This window comes from Cibotium barometz, chromosome 2 (genome assembly GCF_041138505.1).
Source record: "Cibotium barometz isolate CiBa-2024 chromosome 2, ASM4113850v1, whole genome shotgun sequence".
Taxonomy (NCBI): Eukaryota; Viridiplantae; Streptophyta; class Polypodiopsida; order Cyatheales; family Cibotiaceae; genus Cibotium; species Cibotium barometz.
Window position 1 is genome coordinate 46,892,812 of NC_141047.1, and position 19,988 is coordinate 46,912,799.

At 41.4% G+C, this 19,988-nt stretch overlaps 1 protein-coding gene across 1 annotated transcript in view; it reads right to left on the reverse strand.

Annotated features, from left to right (window-relative positions):
- Positions 1–5,984: 5,984 nt before the first annotated feature.
- Positions 5,985–19,988, reverse strand: part of LOC147641156 (protein MRG1-like) — a 40,769-nt gene continuing 26,765 nt past the window's right edge. Inside the window, exons 3-10 of the mRNA XM_086818721.1 lie at positions 19,651–19,926; positions 15,443–15,483; positions 15,048–15,152; positions 10,900–10,979; positions 7,291–7,466; positions 7,069–7,153; positions 6,567–6,689; positions 5,985–6,450 (exon numbers count right to left, since the gene is read on the reverse strand). Of these exons, the coding sequence (XP_086674847.1) occupies positions 6,593–6,689; positions 7,069–7,153; positions 7,291–7,466; positions 10,900–10,979; positions 15,048–15,152; positions 15,443–15,483; positions 19,651–19,762 (696 nt within the window). The 5' untranslated portion in view covers positions 19,763–19,926 and the 3' untranslated portion in view covers positions 5,985–6,450; positions 6,567–6,592. The remainder of the gene's footprint in view (positions 6,451–6,566; positions 6,690–7,068; positions 7,154–7,290; positions 7,467–10,899; positions 10,980–15,047; positions 15,153–15,442; positions 15,484–19,650; positions 19,927–19,988) is intronic.

Below are 19,988 nucleotides of genomic sequence, written 5' to 3' on the forward strand. Positions count from 1 at the left end.
CGATTATCGTATCTCCTACAAAGGTACCATTGGTCATACACACTTTAGACTAACACATGGGTGGAGACAATAATGCCTATGAAATAAGATACCTAACGTAAGGATTGCAGCTTAGGCTTACCATATCTCCTACAAAGTTACAACTAGTCTTATACGCTTTAGAATAACATATGGAGTGAAAACAGTAATGCCTATGGATGTGGTACCTAGAGTAAAGATTGCAATTTGGAAACAAAAGACTAAAATTGCATTGGATGAACTTAGTAGAGATGGAAAAGTTTGAAGAAATGAGAGTGTGATAGCCCCTATATGGGTTCAAGATTATTTGGAAATTGATCTTGCAAAGCTAAGGGTAAAAATATTAACTTCAGGCATTCTTATCCCAAGCATTGTCTTTATAGACACGGATACAAGTCATAACTTTCTCTCGTATGAAAGAAGGATATCCTTATCTGAACCAGATCTTGAGCACACAAGTGCCAAGGTGCAAGGGATTCATTCATGTTCAATTAAGGCTATGGGTGTTCTAAAAGCCAATAGTACCATTAGAAATAATTGTGTGGCATGGGGTAAGGTTTATGTAATGTCTCTAAGGAAGAATGAGTAGAAACAATGGAAGAACAGGTGTAACTTTGGAAGGAGTGAAACCACTTGAGTAAAACATGTAACACCATTGAAAGCCTGCTCTAAGGGAAAAGAGAAATTGAGAAAACCACAAGAACCAACTTCCAAAGAAGGGGTGGATACATAAGAATGGATACATAAGAACTATCAAAGTGTCTATGGATGCATTGATACACTAAATGGCAGAATAACTCAAATGTTCATGTAAGAACTCCAAAACCTTCAGCAACATATTCCGTCAAGCTCAAGGTAGAAATCCATGTACCAATGAGCATGCAAGGTGCATCAAGAAAGGACCCTAGCATTTTATTTTCAACATGTCAAAAGTAAAGGTTTCTTATTTTGAAGAATAATCATATTCTCATGTACATGGGAATCCCACATGCATTCTCAGATTCACTAGTCTCTCTAATACACAAATCCAAGTAAAGTGCAATTCTCACCACATTTATGAGTATCATCATGATTTTAACGTACATAAAAATCTCAACAACTATGCCAAGAAAAGGAGGATTTTCATGTATGTGAAAATGTCCTACATTTTCACACCCATGAAAATGAAACATGAATTTTCACCTCAAGCCTTGATACCCAAATTTACTATCGGGTTTTGAAATGTATCATTCTTATTCAATATGGTATACGTATGTCAAATTTAGCATCATATGAAGTCAATTTGTATATTGAATTCTCACATTGTGAAAATTCAATTTTAATGGCATTTTCACATACATGAAAATGGTATTTTGATTGACCAAAGATAGGTTAAGTGACCATGGTTTTGCAATACCAAAAATTTCATGTTATTAAAGCTTCTTTATTACAATATATAATATATATGTGGTGATTTTCCATGTAGGAGCCAACAATTTGTATACCAATAATGTTCTCTAAGAAGGTGTTACAAGAAGCTAATACTTATGGGAATACATTCTCATGAGGTTTTGATGGAAACTTGGGAAGCTTGTATGAGAAGTTGGCCACTCATCTTCAATGGCTTTATGATTATTCAGCTCTAAATATCTTGTTTCACATGAAGGATTCCAAGGATTTCTATGTAATATTATGTATTAGGTGTGAGAATAAGTGGAGTGGGCATTGTAAATATCATGTGAGAATAAGTGGAGTGGTCATTATGAATACCATGTGTATGATTTATAAATACATTGGTATGGGTTATAATGCTAATATATACATAGAATTGTGATGCGTCATAAAGTAGGAGTGGGCCCTACATCTACATGGCATGGTAATTCTAGTTTAAAACACATGCCAAGCTTGTGGAGGTGGGTGAAGAGCATGTGGATGAGTGTGAAAGTATGAAGAATAGAAAAGAATCCTTCTAGATGTCTTACATGGATTGAGAGACTTTTAACACAAAGGAATATATTCTAGCTTGTGGATGTTGTTCTCATTGTCACTATCATCACCTTCACCATCTATAGTAATGTTTCTCTTACTATCTCTTTACCTGGTCTATGTGTTTCCTCTTCCTCCATTATTTCAATTGTTTGCTTATTTTTCTTATATACATTCTCTACTATTTCATCTTTATTAAATGCATACCTCAAATTGTCAACTTCATTCTCATTTATTTTCCATCTATTCATGAACGAATCTAATCTTGGATGTCAAGCATCGAAATTCTATTTGTTAATAAAAATATCAAAGATATCTTTCATTGTTGTGTGTGATGGATATACCATTATACTCCACAAAGCATTAACTTTTTGTAGCTCCATTCTTCTTCCTTCCATTCGTTGTACATAAATTATTCCCAAAAAGATGCTTTAAATAAAACTTCAAAAACATCAATGCTCTTTCAAAAATGTTTGTTGGAGTAAGATGAACTTTGTTCTTGAGATCATCTGCACCATCTTGCATTTAAATTTATATTCCCATAGAAATATATTCTGCACTACTATTATGTGACACATTTTTATAATGCGACTTATCAAGATCTTTCATACAATAACCTATCATACCATGAAATGTGTGCATATTTTTCTTTCTTAATGCTCTACACATTACAATTCCACTAATGGGATTATTCTATTCCATCCAAGATTCTTTTTGATGAGTTTATTGACTACAATTATTGAATTTGCATGAATTTTAATGACCATTTGATAGTGTAGATGGAAAACTATGCCTCCTCTTTTCTAATGAGCGACTATGAGCAAAGCATTCTTTAGTAATAAAATCATGAAGCTTATTTGTTAATGAGTCATCCATATCACTACCACCTAATGATATTGTCACACTTAGCTCAAGCAATTTGAAGTTGACATTGCGTTTATCACACATTGCATCTTCATTAGATAACTTCTTTGGTCTACCACGATTTTTCTTCGGTTGTGCTTGAAACCTCACTACTTTTTTGATTGGTTGAATTTAAAAAATTTCGGTCATTGTTTCTCTTGCTCTTTTTTTCATTTTCGACAGTTCACTACATAATGGATTTTTTTAAGAGTTTAAAAAATAAAAATTTCCTTTTTAAAAAAAAGAAATGTATATTACCACCATGCTACATGCTAAAGAAGAAGAGTGTGTCTTAGCAGGTGGAGTTGACGATACATGAAGCCAAAATCTGGACTGTTAGCGTAGCCTTAGCATTTATGATCCATGCCTTGCTAAGAAGATCAACGCTATGCTGCTAAGATTATACGGTGGTTGCAAGCGTATAATCTTAGCATTCATGATCCATGCCTTGCTAAGAAGATCAACACTCGCGTGCTATTCTACCAACATTACACGCTTGCTATCTAGCTTTCTTGTCCTCTAAGCCTCTGATACAATTCAAAAGGGCTCTTCTCTCATCTTTAAAACAAATTAGACTAGTCTGTAGAGCAAACTCAGAAACAACACAACATCCTCATCCAGAGCGGAATTTGTCTTGTTTGCTTTGGGAAAATTGATCCAGCTTATAGCATCTTTCCATTCCTCTAAAAACCAAAGACACTCACACACTTCAGACTTTATATGAACTTCAACTTATGCTTGCTAGTGTACCATCCTTTCCTCTGAAATCAGACCGAGATGCTAAATCCAGGGAATCCTAGTCCTTCTTATTTACTATGCCTCCTCTTTGATAACATTTTTGAAAAAATTAGCTCCTCTTGTCTTTATTTTTCTCCTTGGACCCTTTGGAACATAACACTGAGATCTTCTAATTTATATCTAGCTATCCATTATTGACCCCTCTTGAATAAACCTTAGAATTCTAAGACCCAATGCTTCTTAACAATGCATGCTTGACTTCTGAAATCTACTCAAACTCTTTGGACTGTTGAGGATGAACTGATACAATCAGAATATGGCCTCTCTTGTCCAAAAACATACACAGAAGCAAGGCTAAATATCCACAACTAACAATCCATTGTTCAAACATTGAACAACTAGATACTATCATTTAAGAACTCTCACTCAACACATAATTACATGGAAAACTTACGGCATACCCTCTTCATTTGAGCTTACAAAAACAAGAAGAAGAAAGCGATGGTGCTTTACTCTCTTGGAGATGAACAATCTAATAAAGCTGAAGAAGATGAAGTTCATGTTCATGAGCTTACAGCAACAAACAACAACCAGGCCTTGACTTCATGCACCAACAAAGAGCTTGAGGAAGAACCATATTTCAACTAGGAAGATGTGATAGATGCTCTCAATCACCCGACTCACCTGGGCTTCAACCTGCATCTACACCCCTGCTATGGCTCAACATCCCACAAGTTTAATTTCTTTAAGAAAGGTTTGCAAGTCTCAAGTCTTTGTAGGGATCAAGTGAGGAATCTTTGTTAATCGATCCACCACAACAATAGGGAGTCATATATAGTCCTTGTTGTGGCCTATACAATCGATATGGTCAATGTGGGTGTACGTCAAGACAAACTATTCAAGATCATTACATGCTCGATATCGTCATGGTGTGGCTTGTATGGTTGGAATGGGATGCATGTGATCTTAGTATATTCCTTGTGCGGTCTAATATATCAAACAAAGATAGAAAGGTTATGTTTGGTGCTTCAAAAGTTAAATGTTAACATCTTGGAGAGTGCAGATCATTATATTAATAAAGGAAGGATCATTAGTATCAGAGCATCAGGCTTAGTAAGGTCTAGTGCAGCAAAAAGTGTCCCAACAAGGTGCACATGTCTAAGAAGAGTAACACGTCCAAGGTAGAAACCCCGGGGCTGGTCGATGTCACTTAAACCCAAGAGAATGGTAGCCCTGAGAGTCACGTGCCATTTGTGGCATACCAAGGAAGGCTTTCAAGAAAACAATTCCAAGTGGGCGGACCAAGGATGCCATAATCAATCTCGGGAGACAAGCCATTGCAGTGTTGAGGGATAGGGCATGGACAAAATGGAACATGTGCACATATCTCAACACGAGATCTCGAGTGGAGTTAGCAAGGTTTTTAATGAAATGCCAGTAGGAAGGAACAATGATAGATTTGAGAGTCCGTGAGGAGATAAAGGGATGATGATAGTCATCAAAGGTTGGAATCTTGTCATCAAGTTTAGTAGGAAGGGATTTCATGTGCACACGTGGACATGGTTATTTTCCAATGTTAATTATCAATTAGGGCCTAATTAGGCAACAAATAAACATTAGGATTTGAGCATTAGCACCTATAATAGTCATGTGAAGGCTTATTTATGGACAAGGACCTTGTCGGTCACGCATAGGAGGTGACATACTTTCGATCGATAGAATATATAATATTTCATGTCCATGGAACAGTTTAATAAATCTTCCAAGAGCCTATAAAGGGCAAGTCTTGTATTCACTGTAGTTCATCTATCCCCTTTCTTTTAGTGTCTTTACGTTTCCTCTTTTTTAAGGCCAAAGGCTACATCTTTGTACAATATTCATTTACTATATAATACACTGAAAATGTAGCTCTCTCTCTCTCTTCTCACATGAAATTAAAGATATTTGATCAGCTTCCAAGCCCATTATTGAGCATATCTTGATGTCTTCTTGGGCCTTGCAACCCGAGGATATGTTGAATACTGTTGAGCCTTGCAATCAGAGGATTATGTCAAATAAAGACCCTACAGGGCAAATAAGTGTCAAATGCTAGTCCACTTTTGCATGTAACCAATTTGGCCAAGTATCCAGTAAATTTTACCATCTAAGCAACCAATGGCCATTATTGGTACCCAGATTGGGCATTTCGGTTGAACCAAGGAACATGGCTGACTCCACAGCTAAATACTCTTTACACAGAAACACAACTTACAAAAACACAACAGATTCAATGTCGAGTAAAAATAATGCATTTGCATACTCGTGCTCACCCACTGAGAAGCTAGAATCCGTATGCATGGTTGTTTAAATGAACTGAAGTGTCCAAAATACTCTTTATTGTTATGGCAAGAGGGCAGTAGTTCTTACCAAATGAAGTTAAGGGAAGAAATATTTTACATTTACAGCTTCATAGATGCTGAAAAATAGAGAGTATATAAACTGCCCCAAATAACGTGTTAGTAGCAAGCTTTATGGCACACTATCTATCTTTGCATTTCGCTCTATAAACCAGGGCCAAGTTCTGGTCACATCACAATGGTGCAGACCTTTCCACTAACGTGCCTATTCTTTGAAACCATCATCTAAAAGTACAACCTTAGGGACAGCTAAGACCCATGGAGATATAACATTGTCACTTGTCACTTGCAGCCAATAACTTTTCCACCAAACCGGGCTGGTCGGCAGGAAGGGAGGCTGAGTCCGAATTTCTGAGATGCTACTGTATTACTGCCTTCACTAGCTAAACATGGTGGTGAGACAAACCTTGATGGTAGCTGGACTTCACACCTGCAAACCAAGGTCAAAAGAGTTATCTCAAAAGAGTGAATCTGTGCAATGTCCTGTTCTTGAGCAAAGGCAGAATAGAAAGAATGTGGCGTCCACATTTTCAGCGATCACATTACCCAAGGGTGCTATGTGAAAAGCCTTGTTACGAATGCCTCTCCTTTCCTTCTTCCACCCCAATATCGACTTTTGGCCCGTCATAGGTGGACAGAAAAAAGACACTCTGATTCTTTTGCAAATATCTGATGTCAAACAGAGAACCAAATTTCTCAGGCTCCTTATACATCAATTGCGTCCATTTCAAAATAGAAATTCTAACCAGGGATTAAGCTTGAAAGAGCAATTTGGGCCAACCAAAGTACAGTCGTCCACATGTGTACCCACCCTTAGAACTGAAAGCCTTGAGGTCACTCGCCTTGGCTGTATCAAAAGCTTCCCTCACATGTGCTAAATAAAATTAGGTCATTACCGATGGCTAAAATGAGTGTTTTAATCTTGGGCCTATTTCTGAAATTAGGGTGTTTTCTAAGCTAAAATGAGGGCATTAACCTTAGTCTATTGCTAAAATGAGGGTGCTTCCTAACCTACTGCTGTGAAATACTGCCACCTTAAAAAACTTACTTGAGAAAATCGGCCAGTTTTTGTTGCAACTGGGCAAGAGCATCATCCTCCATGTTGGTGTAAACAAGTAACTCGGGCAGTTTCACTGAAAACACACGTAAACATGTTTGGATCTCTACATTGTCATGCACCAAAAAGCTCTCAAAAGAAAACCATGGCTCCACCTCCAAATTACAAGATGTGCAGTACAACCATGCTTTTGATTGGATCAGCAGACCATACCAAACAGGCGTAAAAGGTGCTCTGCTCCATATACAGAAGATGGGGCAACAGTGCTGTTTTCAGGTACATGTTCAAGATATTGCCCTCGCTCTGGTTTATATAGCAGCATTGCAGGCAGCGACTTGTCAAAGTATGTACGCAGGCCATTCAAAATCTCCACCAAAGTATCACCAACACTGCCTTCCCAAAAAAAAAAGTATGATTTAAGCTAGTAATCAGATTGAAACGGTCCTAATCAATTGTAATGAGAAGTCAATAAGGACGCTACTCAAGAGAAAGCCAGAATGGTACATGTAACCATCAATAATGATATGAATCCAAAAAGCATGTGGGAACACCTATTGTTCTATATGCAGATGAGTTTTTCACATACATTCTTATATGATTTCTAAGCAAGAGTCAATGTGCCTTACACTTGGATGCCGGCAATCGAGGGTGCTGGACAGCACATTATCAGTTTCTGGCCAGTGTGGGCTTTGTCTGCTCAGTTTGAACTCCATTTGGGGAGGCCGCACGGCAATGTGGGGGTCAGGCTGAATTGATTAAAGGTCATGGGCTTGCTGTGGAGTCGTCGCGCGTGCTAGCCAACTGCCAGGGGAAACTTTTTTCCCTAATTGAAGGACCCTTACCTTCCCTCATTGATTATCACTCAGATGTACAATTGAGGCATCAAAGATGCAAGCATCCAACATCAAGAGCTTAACGCGCAAAGACACGGCCAGCCATGGAAACAGCGATTGGATATCCACAGACCAGCAGGCAGCCTGCCAGGCACACACCACACATCCCCCCTCCCCCCATATAAAAGACTAATAGGCGTTCAGTGTTGACTGTCCTAAGCTATGGAGGCTTGAAGAGCTTCATGGCTATGGCTGTGCGAGCAGCAGAGAGAGAGAGAGAGAGAGTGTACTACACAACTCATTGATGTGATTGTTATATATTTTATTCAATGACGTATGTGTACCTTTATAGGTTACAAAGGTTGCCTTAGTGACATCATTGCTCATGTCATAACACACAAATATCTGGATATTATTAAAACTGGTGGTTTACACACACACACTACCACTCATAAGAGGGGGTTCACACACAAGTAAGACCAACAAACCCGGTTCAAGCATGCATCATGAAATGCAAGTGCTGAGAAAATCCTTGCAGGGCTTTTGTCCTAGTTGCAAGCCGTGAACAATTGGTTTGCATAGAAGGGCTGGCTCTGAAACAACATAAGGTGGCAAGCTCAACAATTGGATAATAGTGATGGAAGCTTCACACTGATCATAGATGAGGCTCTTATAGAGGGAGAGAGAGAAAGAAAGAAAGAAACTTTTATTAACGTCTTCAAAAGACCACTAGGGTCTATGAGACAAAAAAGGGGTTACAAAGTATCCAAGTGTTACACTGATCCTCGTAAAAGAGAAATAAAACTGGAAAAAGACTACTAGCTACAATTACAAGTAGCATACTCAAGAATACATCATCAGGAATACAATAGCACGAACGAGAGAAAGAAAGAAAGATATATTAAGCGTCAACCAAACACTATCAAAAGCTTTGCGGAAATCCACAAAGCAACAGTAAATCCTCTGATGTCATGCTCTACCCTCCTCGATGATGGCACAGAGGGTGAAAATGTGGTCAAGGGTAGAGTAGCTCCTCCGAAAGCCTGCCTGTCCTGAGGCTCTACATCCCTGTCTCTCTAGCAAGGAATTTCAGGGGGCACAGGAAACGGGGGGAGGGGGGAACCAGCGGATTCAATTGAGAGAGGGCCCTTGATCTGGTGACCTTCATCATGCATGGAAAGGAGGTGCCTTGGTCCCTCAAGGCTCATATGGGACCCCTTCCCTCAAGGCTCATATACGACCCCTTGAAAGTAGTAGGAGCAGCCACTTGGCCCACTGCGAGTAGTAACAGTTCAAGGTGAGAACTGTTACCTTTTGCTCTGCACTTGATCAACTGCACCCCTCCGTCTCGGAGATCTCCATCATGAGCAACAACCAAAGGTATGCCACTCCTGCTCTGCTATTGCTATTCCTACGCCTACCAGGGGGCCTGTCAGTGAGGGGCTCCAAACTCTTGGAATTGCGCTCCATATGGCATAGAGGTTCAGGGTGGGGCATTGATAGGGAAATCTTGAACTCCGGGGATGATGCTTATGGTGCATGTGCCAGCTACCATGGCCAGAGCGACGGCAAGGGCAGGAGGATGCAACGTAAACCCATCCATCCACAAATGAAACGATACCTTCATAAACCACAAAACTTCATTCCCCACAAGAAATGGGAACCATCCAGTCACAGCATCGGGAGGTGTAGGGGAAGGTTCTCTACTCTAGAGGGCAATGAGCACTGGAAGAGGAGTCCCGCCACCGCCATCGGTAGGTTGTTTTCACTAGACTTGGAAAGCAAACCGTGGCCGGCAGGAAGCCAGTTGCACCAGCCAAAAGGTCAAAGTCAAGAGAGACTGTGATTCCACCATGTGTGACCAATACTGCGACAGAGCTGAACAGCATGGTCTTCTCCATGAGGGAGGTGGATTCAAACTCAATCGGATGTATCCATTGACAAGATGTCCATAAAGCACCCCTGTTCACTGATAAGGGCGGCTTTCAGGTCATCTCCAATCACGCCACGCATACATTGCCAATAAGCTTACAAACCAAGGTAGTGATGCTCCAGAGAGGCCACGAAAGAGGACAAGAGTGTGAAGTCTGTGTCACAAAAACGGCAATTGATGGTCCGGGAAGGAATGGCTGCCATGGAGTTTGTGCACAGGGGGCGGAAGAGGAGAAAGGGGGGAGGGGGGGAGGCACTGGCAGCTACCAACATGAAGGGAAAATGGGGAGCAGGGGAGGAGGAAAGGCATGAAGGAGGAAGCAGGAACCGAGGAGATGGACAAAGAAAAGGGAGACCAAAGAACAGAAAGAAAAGGAAAACAGAAAACGAGCACGACTAAAGGGGGTGCAGCAGAGAAACTGGGGCAGTGGGGAGCCAACAAACGGGGGCACAGCTGAAGGGGGCACAGCAGAAAAACTAGTGTGACAGGGAGCCAAAAAAACAAGCACGACTGAGGGTGCAAAGCAGAAACAGGGGTGAAAGGAGGGGGAAGGGTTAGAACCGACATGGAGGAGGGGAAGAAATGGGGGGTGACAGCAGAAACGCGGGGAGGAAGCGAAAGCAGACTGCAGCCTTTTCTTTTCTTTGGGTGTGTGTGTGTGTTGGGGGGGAGGGGGGGTGCACGCAGCTCATTCACATCTACCAGAGCTCCAGCTCTCTGCGTCATTTGAATATGTTAATCCGCTTTTTACCTCATTTTTATTTAAATTTCTTAAGAATTCGTGCCATCCAGCCTTTTTCTTGTGATGTGGCAATAATTTTCTGCATGCCTACTTCCTTTTTTCATCTGAGGTGTTAGGTGCACATATGCAATATCTGCATAAAAGCCTCCTACTGCAAAGAGGACCCCGATACTTTGAGGCCTGTAAATACATGGCTACTTTCAAAAACCATCCTTCAAAGTTGAACTGTTGATTGCCACACAAAGTAACAAAAAGGCTTTTGTTTACCTTTGAAATAGCAAAGGAAAACAGCAAGAAAAGAAAGGTACACTCACACGCCTTCCTGCTTTGTTTTGAACTCCAGATACTTCTTCAGGATGTCATCAACCGTGGGGTGTCGTGGAAGCTTTATTAACTGCGAACAAATAAAAGCACAACATAAGAGTGGATTTGATTGCCTGCCATTATATAACATCACCTCATTAGTGACCATCGTTTGGTTAATGCATGGCATTCACACCAAGGAAAACTGGTGAACTATGGAAATTCGTGCAACAAGTTGGAGCTCAAATGCATTATCGTTTCGTTAATGCATGCTATTCGCACCAAGGAAAACTGGTGAACTATGAAAATTCCTGCAACAAGTCGGAGCTCAAATGTTACAAAAAGGGATCAGATCACCACACAAATAATCATAGCTACATCAATTTTAAACATTTGTACCAAGGGAAAAATGGTGAAAATGTTAACTGCAAAAGTCATCTGTGAAGGACTCTATGAGATAGCGGGGCTTCAAGTGTGATGTTTGGAAGTACTGGCCCAGGAGCAGTAGCCTTAAATTTGGTATCAGAGCTTAAGCCTGCAGATGCCAGAGACCTGAACTCCAGTTCACTGAGTTTTATGTATTTCTGACGTTGGAGGTTTTAGGATATTACTAGATAAAAGTTTGCACGACAAACTGTTTTTTTCTTCTTGTTCTTTTGAAAACTAAACTCTTATATTAAACGCAGGCCAAAAAAGCTATTTCAGTTTGCCTGAAATGGCATTGACACTAAAAGCAAAGACTATTAACTTTTAAGCACAATAAAGTAACATTGCCCAAGACTCTTCGAGTGGAGGGCATTTCCAACAGTTCTGCTTCCCACCGCTCTCAACTATGCGGATTGTCTCATGGAAAATCCAGGTGTTGGGGCGCCCACAGTGCTTCCAGAGGCATGGTGTCCTTAGAGAGGAGCTCCACACAGCAGCAATTGGTGGACCCATTGACATTCTCTTCTTACAGGAACACCATCTTTCAAAGGGACGGACCCACCATAGCGGAAAGATCTCGCAGGGCAAGAGTCACACCTTCTGGTCCCACTCTTTTGGCCCTTCTGGGACACAAGGTGGAGTATGCATTTCCATCAGTGAGCAGATTTTGCCAACAATGGTCGACTCAGGCACCATTGTCATTGGATGGGCTCAGTGGGTGACCATCAGGATAGGAGAAGACTGTAGGCTTCCTGAATGTCTACGCGCCGAACGCGGCAGCAAACAGAGGCACCTTTTGGAGTACAATCCGTCAGTCCCTGCCACAGGCAGATTTCTGGTGCATGCGTGGGGACTTTAACATGCTAGAGCCGACTGATGACAGACTCGGAAGTGGTATGCCTCCTATATCAGGCACAGAGTTGATCTTGGCTCTAAGGGGACAGGACCCTTGGCATCTTCCTCAGTTTGGACGTAGTCCCGAAAGTTTGTGTTTCTCCAGATCTAACAAGAGGAATACCGGCCTTAAGTTATCCAGACTTGACAGGTTCTATGTTGACGAGTGGGCTTGTGGGCATGGCGGCATGATTGGTATACGGAATTCTAGCCACGGTCATCAGCCGAAGATTGCGACCCTTTATCCCCGACTTGATTCATGGTACAAAGACTGGTTTCGTTCAGGATTGGAGTATTCTGGATAACATCTTCACCTTCTCGGAGGTGACCGTGTCGGCTATGGGATACTGCAGAAAGATTTGATTGTGCTCCTCGATGACTTTGAGAAAGCCTATGACAAAGTAGATTGGGGCTTTTTGGAGGGGACGATGTGCAGCATGGGTTTCCCGAAGGAGTGGGTCCAAGGTGTATCGGGACTCTACTCGGCTTCTCATAGCTAGGTTCTTATTCAGGGTGCTACTGCTTTCACGCTCAGTCCTAAAGGGGTGCCCTCTAGCACCTTATCTCTTCCTATCTGTCGTCGCTGAGACCATGAGCAGTTTTCTCTCCACCCAAGAGATCGGACTCCAGGGACTACCACTCCCCATCCGAGTGCAAGAGGAGCTTCTTGATTCCGAGTTCAGCGATGACATAGCAGCATATCCGAGTACAGGAGGAGCTTCTTGGTTCCAAGTTCACCGACGACATATCTGTTGGGGGCAGAGGGGAACCTCCAGAGATTCTCCAAGGGCGATTGAGATTTTCTGTCGTGCATCCGAAGCACAGATCAACTGGCATAAGTCGTGTGGATTTTGGGTTGGCTCATCGCCTGGCCCCAACTTGGAGTCTCCAAATCTCTCATTTTGGACAACAAGGATGCCCCTTAGTCATCCTGTTATATCTCATCGTTGCCGGGCTAAGAGCATCTTTCTTCGCTCCGCTGCTGCAGTTTCTGGTTTGAGTCCGCCTTACCGCAATGAGGATGAGCTTTTGGACTTTGAGCTTGCTGATGATACTGCTATGTTCCTCGAGGCCTCACACATATGCTTTTTGACGGGCGTCACATTCGTTTTTGAGCATTTTCGCCATAAAATACTTGGAAATTTTTAAAATGCTTATCAAAGATTACACTAAGATACAAAAAAGCTTGCTATATTTTACCAAACCCATGAATTTTGAAGAGCAAGGGTGCCCATCAAAAATCAAGCCTGATCACACATGATCAGCAGATCACGAGTTCAAATCCAAACCCCCCCCCCCCCCAACCCTTCTTATACTAATGACGAAACGAACCCCTCCCCTCTCCCAAAAAAATGTCAAAACACTATCATAATCAACAGAGATTTTGGCACTCATACAAGAGCCAAATCTCCACTTTTTTGGTTATTCTTGCATAGTGGCCTCCCCATTAATCAGTGGAGGGCTATTTTTGGGGCAGACCCCACCTACCCCAAATGCACTGTAGCTTCTAGGAGAGTGCAACATTGCGTATGGAGGTGTAGAGCTGCTCAGAGGATTTGGGGCTCTAATAGCTTAGCTTATGTGCAGATTGAGGAGTGATACCATTTATGTTACTTGGGGTGCTATTGCTTGGCTCACTAAGTCTAGTCCATAAATATTTATGGATCTGAACACCGCCATAATGATATGCAGAGGTGTGGCCCAACCCTACATGCTCCTCATACACAGTATAGACCACCTCTACAGAGGATTGATACTACTTGGGAGCTGGGCCAGATGCATAGAGGCTATTGAGGGAATTCAGATATGCGACACTCAGTGCATTTTTACTATATGGGGAGATATTATTAACACTCTTATGGCCACATGGGCTCGTATGCAGGGACCCCATCCATATCTGCGCAAGCAAAGCGCACTGCTTTCATGAGGGAGTGGGATCAAGGGATCTTTTTCTCTTTGACCCCCACAGGACACTCTTGGCACCTTTATGCCCCATATTGGTTGGCACCCTACATTTTGGACGTTAAGTAGGCCACTCTTTTTCTAGTTTGAATATATAAAAAATAAAACAATCATGTACAGATAATGTGTACATGATGCATGGAAAGGAATATGATAAGGCATGGAGGCCGCCTAATAAGGTCTAGGAAAAACAAGACCTCCAGGTTTTAAAAGCATTCTGTACGATGTATCGAACGATCAGTAAATATGTGTGCAGCACGCAAAGTACCATATTGATCACAGATTTGAGTACAAGTCGAGAATGCAACTGTGGTCATGAAAACAGCAAAAATAGCAGATGTGAAATGCCAGAAATGCATCTGTTTCAGAGGCCAAAATGGCTGAAATTGCCAATAAATGTTTTGTGCACAGTGATTCCCCAAACCCAACATTTCAGATTGGAGACCCATGCTTGCCCATCATTACACAAGAAGCTAAAATGTTGCCTCATGTTGATTTACTCACTTCTGAGTATTCAAAGGCTTGCACATATGACCATAACCATTGAAATGAAGGTGACCCTTTTCAAATCATCGGTGCTACCACAACCATATACCGTATACCTCGGATTGGAAAACCACATTTCCACATATACTTGACATTAAAATCATTAGCTCAATCACTGAAAACCATGTTGATTACATGAATAAACCAATTAAAATCATTAGCTCAATCGTCGGTGCTACCACAACCATATACAGTATACCTTGGATTGGAAAACCACATTTCCGCATATACTTGACATTACAACCATTAGCTCAATCACTGAAAACCACGTTGATTACATGGACAAACCACATCAGCAATACATGAAGGCAATGTATTTAGAATGATTGACCTTTCCCAATTGAGTTACAAACTCCCAATCATCAACTAGCTGCTTCTTTAATGTGCCTGGAAGAGGAATCTTCATCACTTGATCAGGTTCATCAGTATCTCTGTCCTGACAGGTGAAAACAATAAAAACCTTTAGGCAATGTGGTGATGAGATTCAAAAAAGAGTATTTGATCCTGCTGCACAAATCATATGGGTTCTAGATGCACTATATGCATGGCGAATGCATCGTACATATGATATTTGCATTCAAATGGTCAGCCGCCTCATATATTTGATCCTGTTCACATGACTTCACATATGAACATGAACGGTCACAAGCTACATCGTATCATGGGATGGACTAAAACAAAACACTTTTCAATAATAGCACTACATGAGCAAGGAAGAGTGCATACCTCAACACCTGATTCTGCTTTGCGCTTTTTCCCTCTTGTCACTGCATTTTGTAATCAGCAAAAGACAACCTTCCGTAAGATATATATGGAACTATCCACAAAGTAAACAATTAGTCCAGCATGGCTTCTTGGTGTTGCCATGATAAAGCACGTCCGAATAGGCTGGATGGGTTCTTCCCATGCTATGAGTCTTGCAGGGGGGGACCTTAAAATAGGTTTTCCCCTTTACCTGGATTTAGCAATTTTCTTAGTTACAACTTCCCTTTCTGGAAAGTATTGGCATCTAGAGAGAAGCCTTTCCCATCACCCAGTCTTGATATGAACTCAACCTGCACTGCTGAATCCATAACAATTGATTGTATACTTGCCATGCACCATCTCTCTGCCTCTTGTTTTGGCCTTTTTAAGGTCAAAGTCATTTGGAACACACACAACCTGCTTTGCTGAGCGATGCCCAGTTTCCCGCAAAATTTAACTCGACAAAGAAAGCCAAATGGCCTAAGAACACCTGACTTGCATCAATTATAGATAAGACTTAAACTTGAAAAAAGCACAAAGATATGGATCATATAGGAATTGACCCCAATGCAACTCAAGTAGAAGAATGCTAAATCAGCCAAGGTTCAAGCAACTTGCAAAGAAGGCATGTCAGCAATCTACTGTGAGGAAAGAGAACTCATTGAGGATTTTTGCAAAACCAAACAAAAACCCAAACCGAAACTCAAAGAAACATAGAGTCGCAAAGATATGGATCACACAAAAATTGACCCCAATGCAACTCATGCAGGAGAACGCCGAATTAGCCAAGTTTCGAGAGCTTGCAAAAAGAAGGCAAGTGGGCAGCATATCCAGAAGGTAGAGCCGAGAATTTTGTCAAACCCAAAACAAAACCGAAACCAAAATCCATAACAAAACCAAATGATATTTAGTTGAGGTGAAAGTACACCTAGCATCATAGCTCTACTAGCTGATTAGTAGGATTTTTTCTTTATTTGGGTGTTTACTTTCCTGACCACAAATTTGGCTCAACTAGACTGACACACTGTCAAATCCCAAGTCCCTAGCAAGGCTAACAAGTCTAACATCAGGTTCGGTTAACCAGGGATTGTGGATTAGGCACCTTATGGGAAAGTTAAAGGTATTTATGAGGCATGGGCTAAGTATAGCTCCTAGTTTATAGGAGGCCTCTGTAAGTGACTTTTCGAGTCTGTTTGAGGGAGAGTTCCTCAGAAGGGTGTGTCCTAGTGGTATGGGACACCAAGGCTTTGCATTTGGAGCCATGTCCCAGATGCTACTAACCTCCGAGCTCGGGGGTGAGCCTGAATGGCTCTATGGTTGGGCGGTGAGCTAGATGTCATTGTCTCTATGTTTCCTCTAATTCGCATAACTATAGGTGTCTGCTAGGATGAGGGCCTTACATTGGTATCAGAGCCAAACCTTCTAGTCATAGTTGCAATGAAACACGTTTCATTCAGTTTGAATGAAACAAAACGTTTCGTAAACATTTCATTACGAATGAAATACGTTTCATTCATGTCCACCAGGGAACTGTACAATTTAAACGTTTTTTTTACCCAGATTCTTTAGTTTTGACTTGAAAATATGTTTTAATGTGTAAATGATGCATGTTTAATATTGTTTTGCAAGGAAGGCAACATATTTTTTACATATTATAAACTTATATACAAATTTTGGGGCCTGTAACCCCCCTGTTTTGTATGAAACGTTTTTGAAACGTCTGGGATTTGAAAGAAACGTTTATGAAACGCGTTTCATGAAACGCCTGAAAACTATGCTCCTAGTACAAAGCATGGGGAATGGGGAGAAATTCCAACACCAAGATCTTCTGGATTCAGGCCAAGAGGCTCACTTTCCAGTTCTCCAAGGTCTAAGGTGGTATGACACCTAGGACGGAGAACAAAAAGGAACTCGGCATGACAAGACAAGATGGTGTGGTTGAGTGTTTACTGCTGCATATGCATAAAAAAGCAGGTGCTTTTTGTTGTGTACATGTTGAGTTCTCATGGTATTTTCTAGCTCTCTGATGCACGGAAACAAAGGGTTTCCTATGGGGTCTGGTCGTGGACCTGAGAAGGGGGTAAGGCTGTCCAGAAGCTATTTGCAGAAGGCTGGTTATGCCTATTGCAGGATCAGAAAGTAACTTCACATAGATAGCTGGCTCGGAAAGTAAAATGCTCTTTTTTTATCTGTATGGTTACACTGATGATCAGTGTATCAATTAGGTACAGCTCATGCTTCAGCATAAAGCTTTCACCTAGTGGAAGGATCTCCGTGTGTAAAGCAGCCGACGTCGGCTGATTTTCAGCTTGTCTTCAAGGCAGATTTTATTTCTATTAACAAGATCAACAACTTCCAGAAGTTTAAGCTGAGGATGGGAAAGAAGAGTCTTGATAATTATCCGCAGAAGTTCAAGAACTTGGTGAGCCGCTGCAAGGTTCTTGAGGAGTGAACTGGTTGGTTTACAGGCTTTTTTGGTCTTCCACCAGATTACCAGAATGAGGTTCTATGGAACCAGGTTCATTCACTGGATGACATATATCGCTATGCCAAAAACTTTGATATCTTACTGTTAAAAAGACGTGGTGAGCCTGCAGATAACTCTTGCAAGGACCAAAACCCCTCAAAGGAATAAGGGCATGGCAAGGCGAGGCACGGTGCACCCCCTTCTCCCCTTTCCTGTACATAAAAAAATCAGCCAATACTCTTGCTTCTTGATAGTTTTTTCTCATTTATGAACCAAGCTGTATGGACTGATGTTTGGAATTGCTTGTTTTGTTTGCTATGTGGAGATGCTACAATGTTTGTCGGCCTGTTTTAAGGCTGCTTGAAGGTTCCATAATGCTGGCCAACCTTATTTAAAGCTGAGAGGAGTTGCCCTACCCTCTACAAGGAGGTAAAATCAGCAAATGTCAGTTGTAGCTTCGTTTTCTAAGACTTTTACCCAACAGATCAGATTTTAAAAGTCTTTGGAAGAACCAGATTACCAAGTGAAAGTGAGTCTTCACACCTAAAGCGGGTATATCTGTTAGTATGTGATCATTTGTTGCTTATCATGATCCAATACACCAACATTAGTGCTCTTTCAATGTTTTCATCAATCAAATGTACTTGGATAATTATAATGAGGCGGCGGAGGTAGCTCAGTGCAGTGTTTATGACCTTGAGATTTTGTGGTTCCATCTTTTATGCTTAGAATATGTTTAATTATACTAGTGGTTAACCGTCCCAAGATCTAGGCTCCCCATTACAATTTCCAAGCTAGCTCCTCCTCTTCGAATCATTCTGGCTTTACATGGAGGTCCTCTAAATGCAATGTATAGGTTGCCAAAGATCAGCTGAAAGCAGCACACACACTAGAGCAAACTCTTAAACTCGGGTGCACGATGGAAAATATATAGTGGTTTGCTAGATGGGACACCCTGCATCTTGCTAATCTCTTCAAGCGCCCATGTGTCATCCTCCAGCAGAAAATGTGAAAGCCAAAATGGATCGAAGTACTGCCACTGCACTTCGCACATCAGCCCCACACATTAACTCTCTTTTGCAAAAAGAGGTTGTAGGACGCCCCACTGTTTGATAGAGCCAATGGCCCACTGCCACTATGTGAAATGCACAGCAGCTACCATTCAATCCTTGAGAGGTCAAGAGGATTTAGCTCTTGTTACATCACCTATATTAACAGGAATTCTCTAAGGGCATAGTTACTAGGCATTTCAAAAAACGTTTTTCAAAAACAATTCATACAAATCTGGGAATTTTCATAAACATTTCAAATGAGGGAAGACACGGGGAAAGGAGGAAGGAGAAGGGGAAGAAGAAAAGAGAAGAAGAGAGGAAGGCTACGGAGGGGGTGGGGTGTAGTATATACACGACAAAAAAATGCCAGATTTGGCAGTTAAATGTGAAACATACATCGTAGGCTGTAGCCCAACATGCAGACATGAAGTGTAAACCATTATACCAGGGTGCAGAATTCAAATGTCATCCTGATTCATGAATCATGACATGAATTTAACAAACTCACATAAAAAGAAAACCAAAGTTATCAGCTACCACCGTACATGAAAAGCAATGTCTCGTAAACCAGGTTCCTAACCCACAATGGTTAAACACCTGACATTTTTCTTATTATGACAATAATTGAGGAAAAGTTGTGACCCATCACCAAGTAACAAGAAGGGTACTACCTGTTGTACTCTTGGGTTTACTTTGTGCCATGCGTCCCTTTAAATTTTTGTCACCATTCTGGTTCTTGAATAGCTTCTTTTGCTTTTCAACGTTTGCTTCACTGTACTTCATCAAACGATCTGTGCCTACCCACTCATCCCAACTACTCTCACAACACAGACAGCACACATTATCACAAACCTTCAATTGACTGCTTTACAACGCTGCAGAGCAATTATCCTTGCAGAATGTCAATTGCTTGAAATGGAACGGATGACTCACTTTTTGCTCCATCCCTACACAATCATGGCAAAGAGCTGAGAATGATCTCCAAACACCGACGTAACTATTTACATTC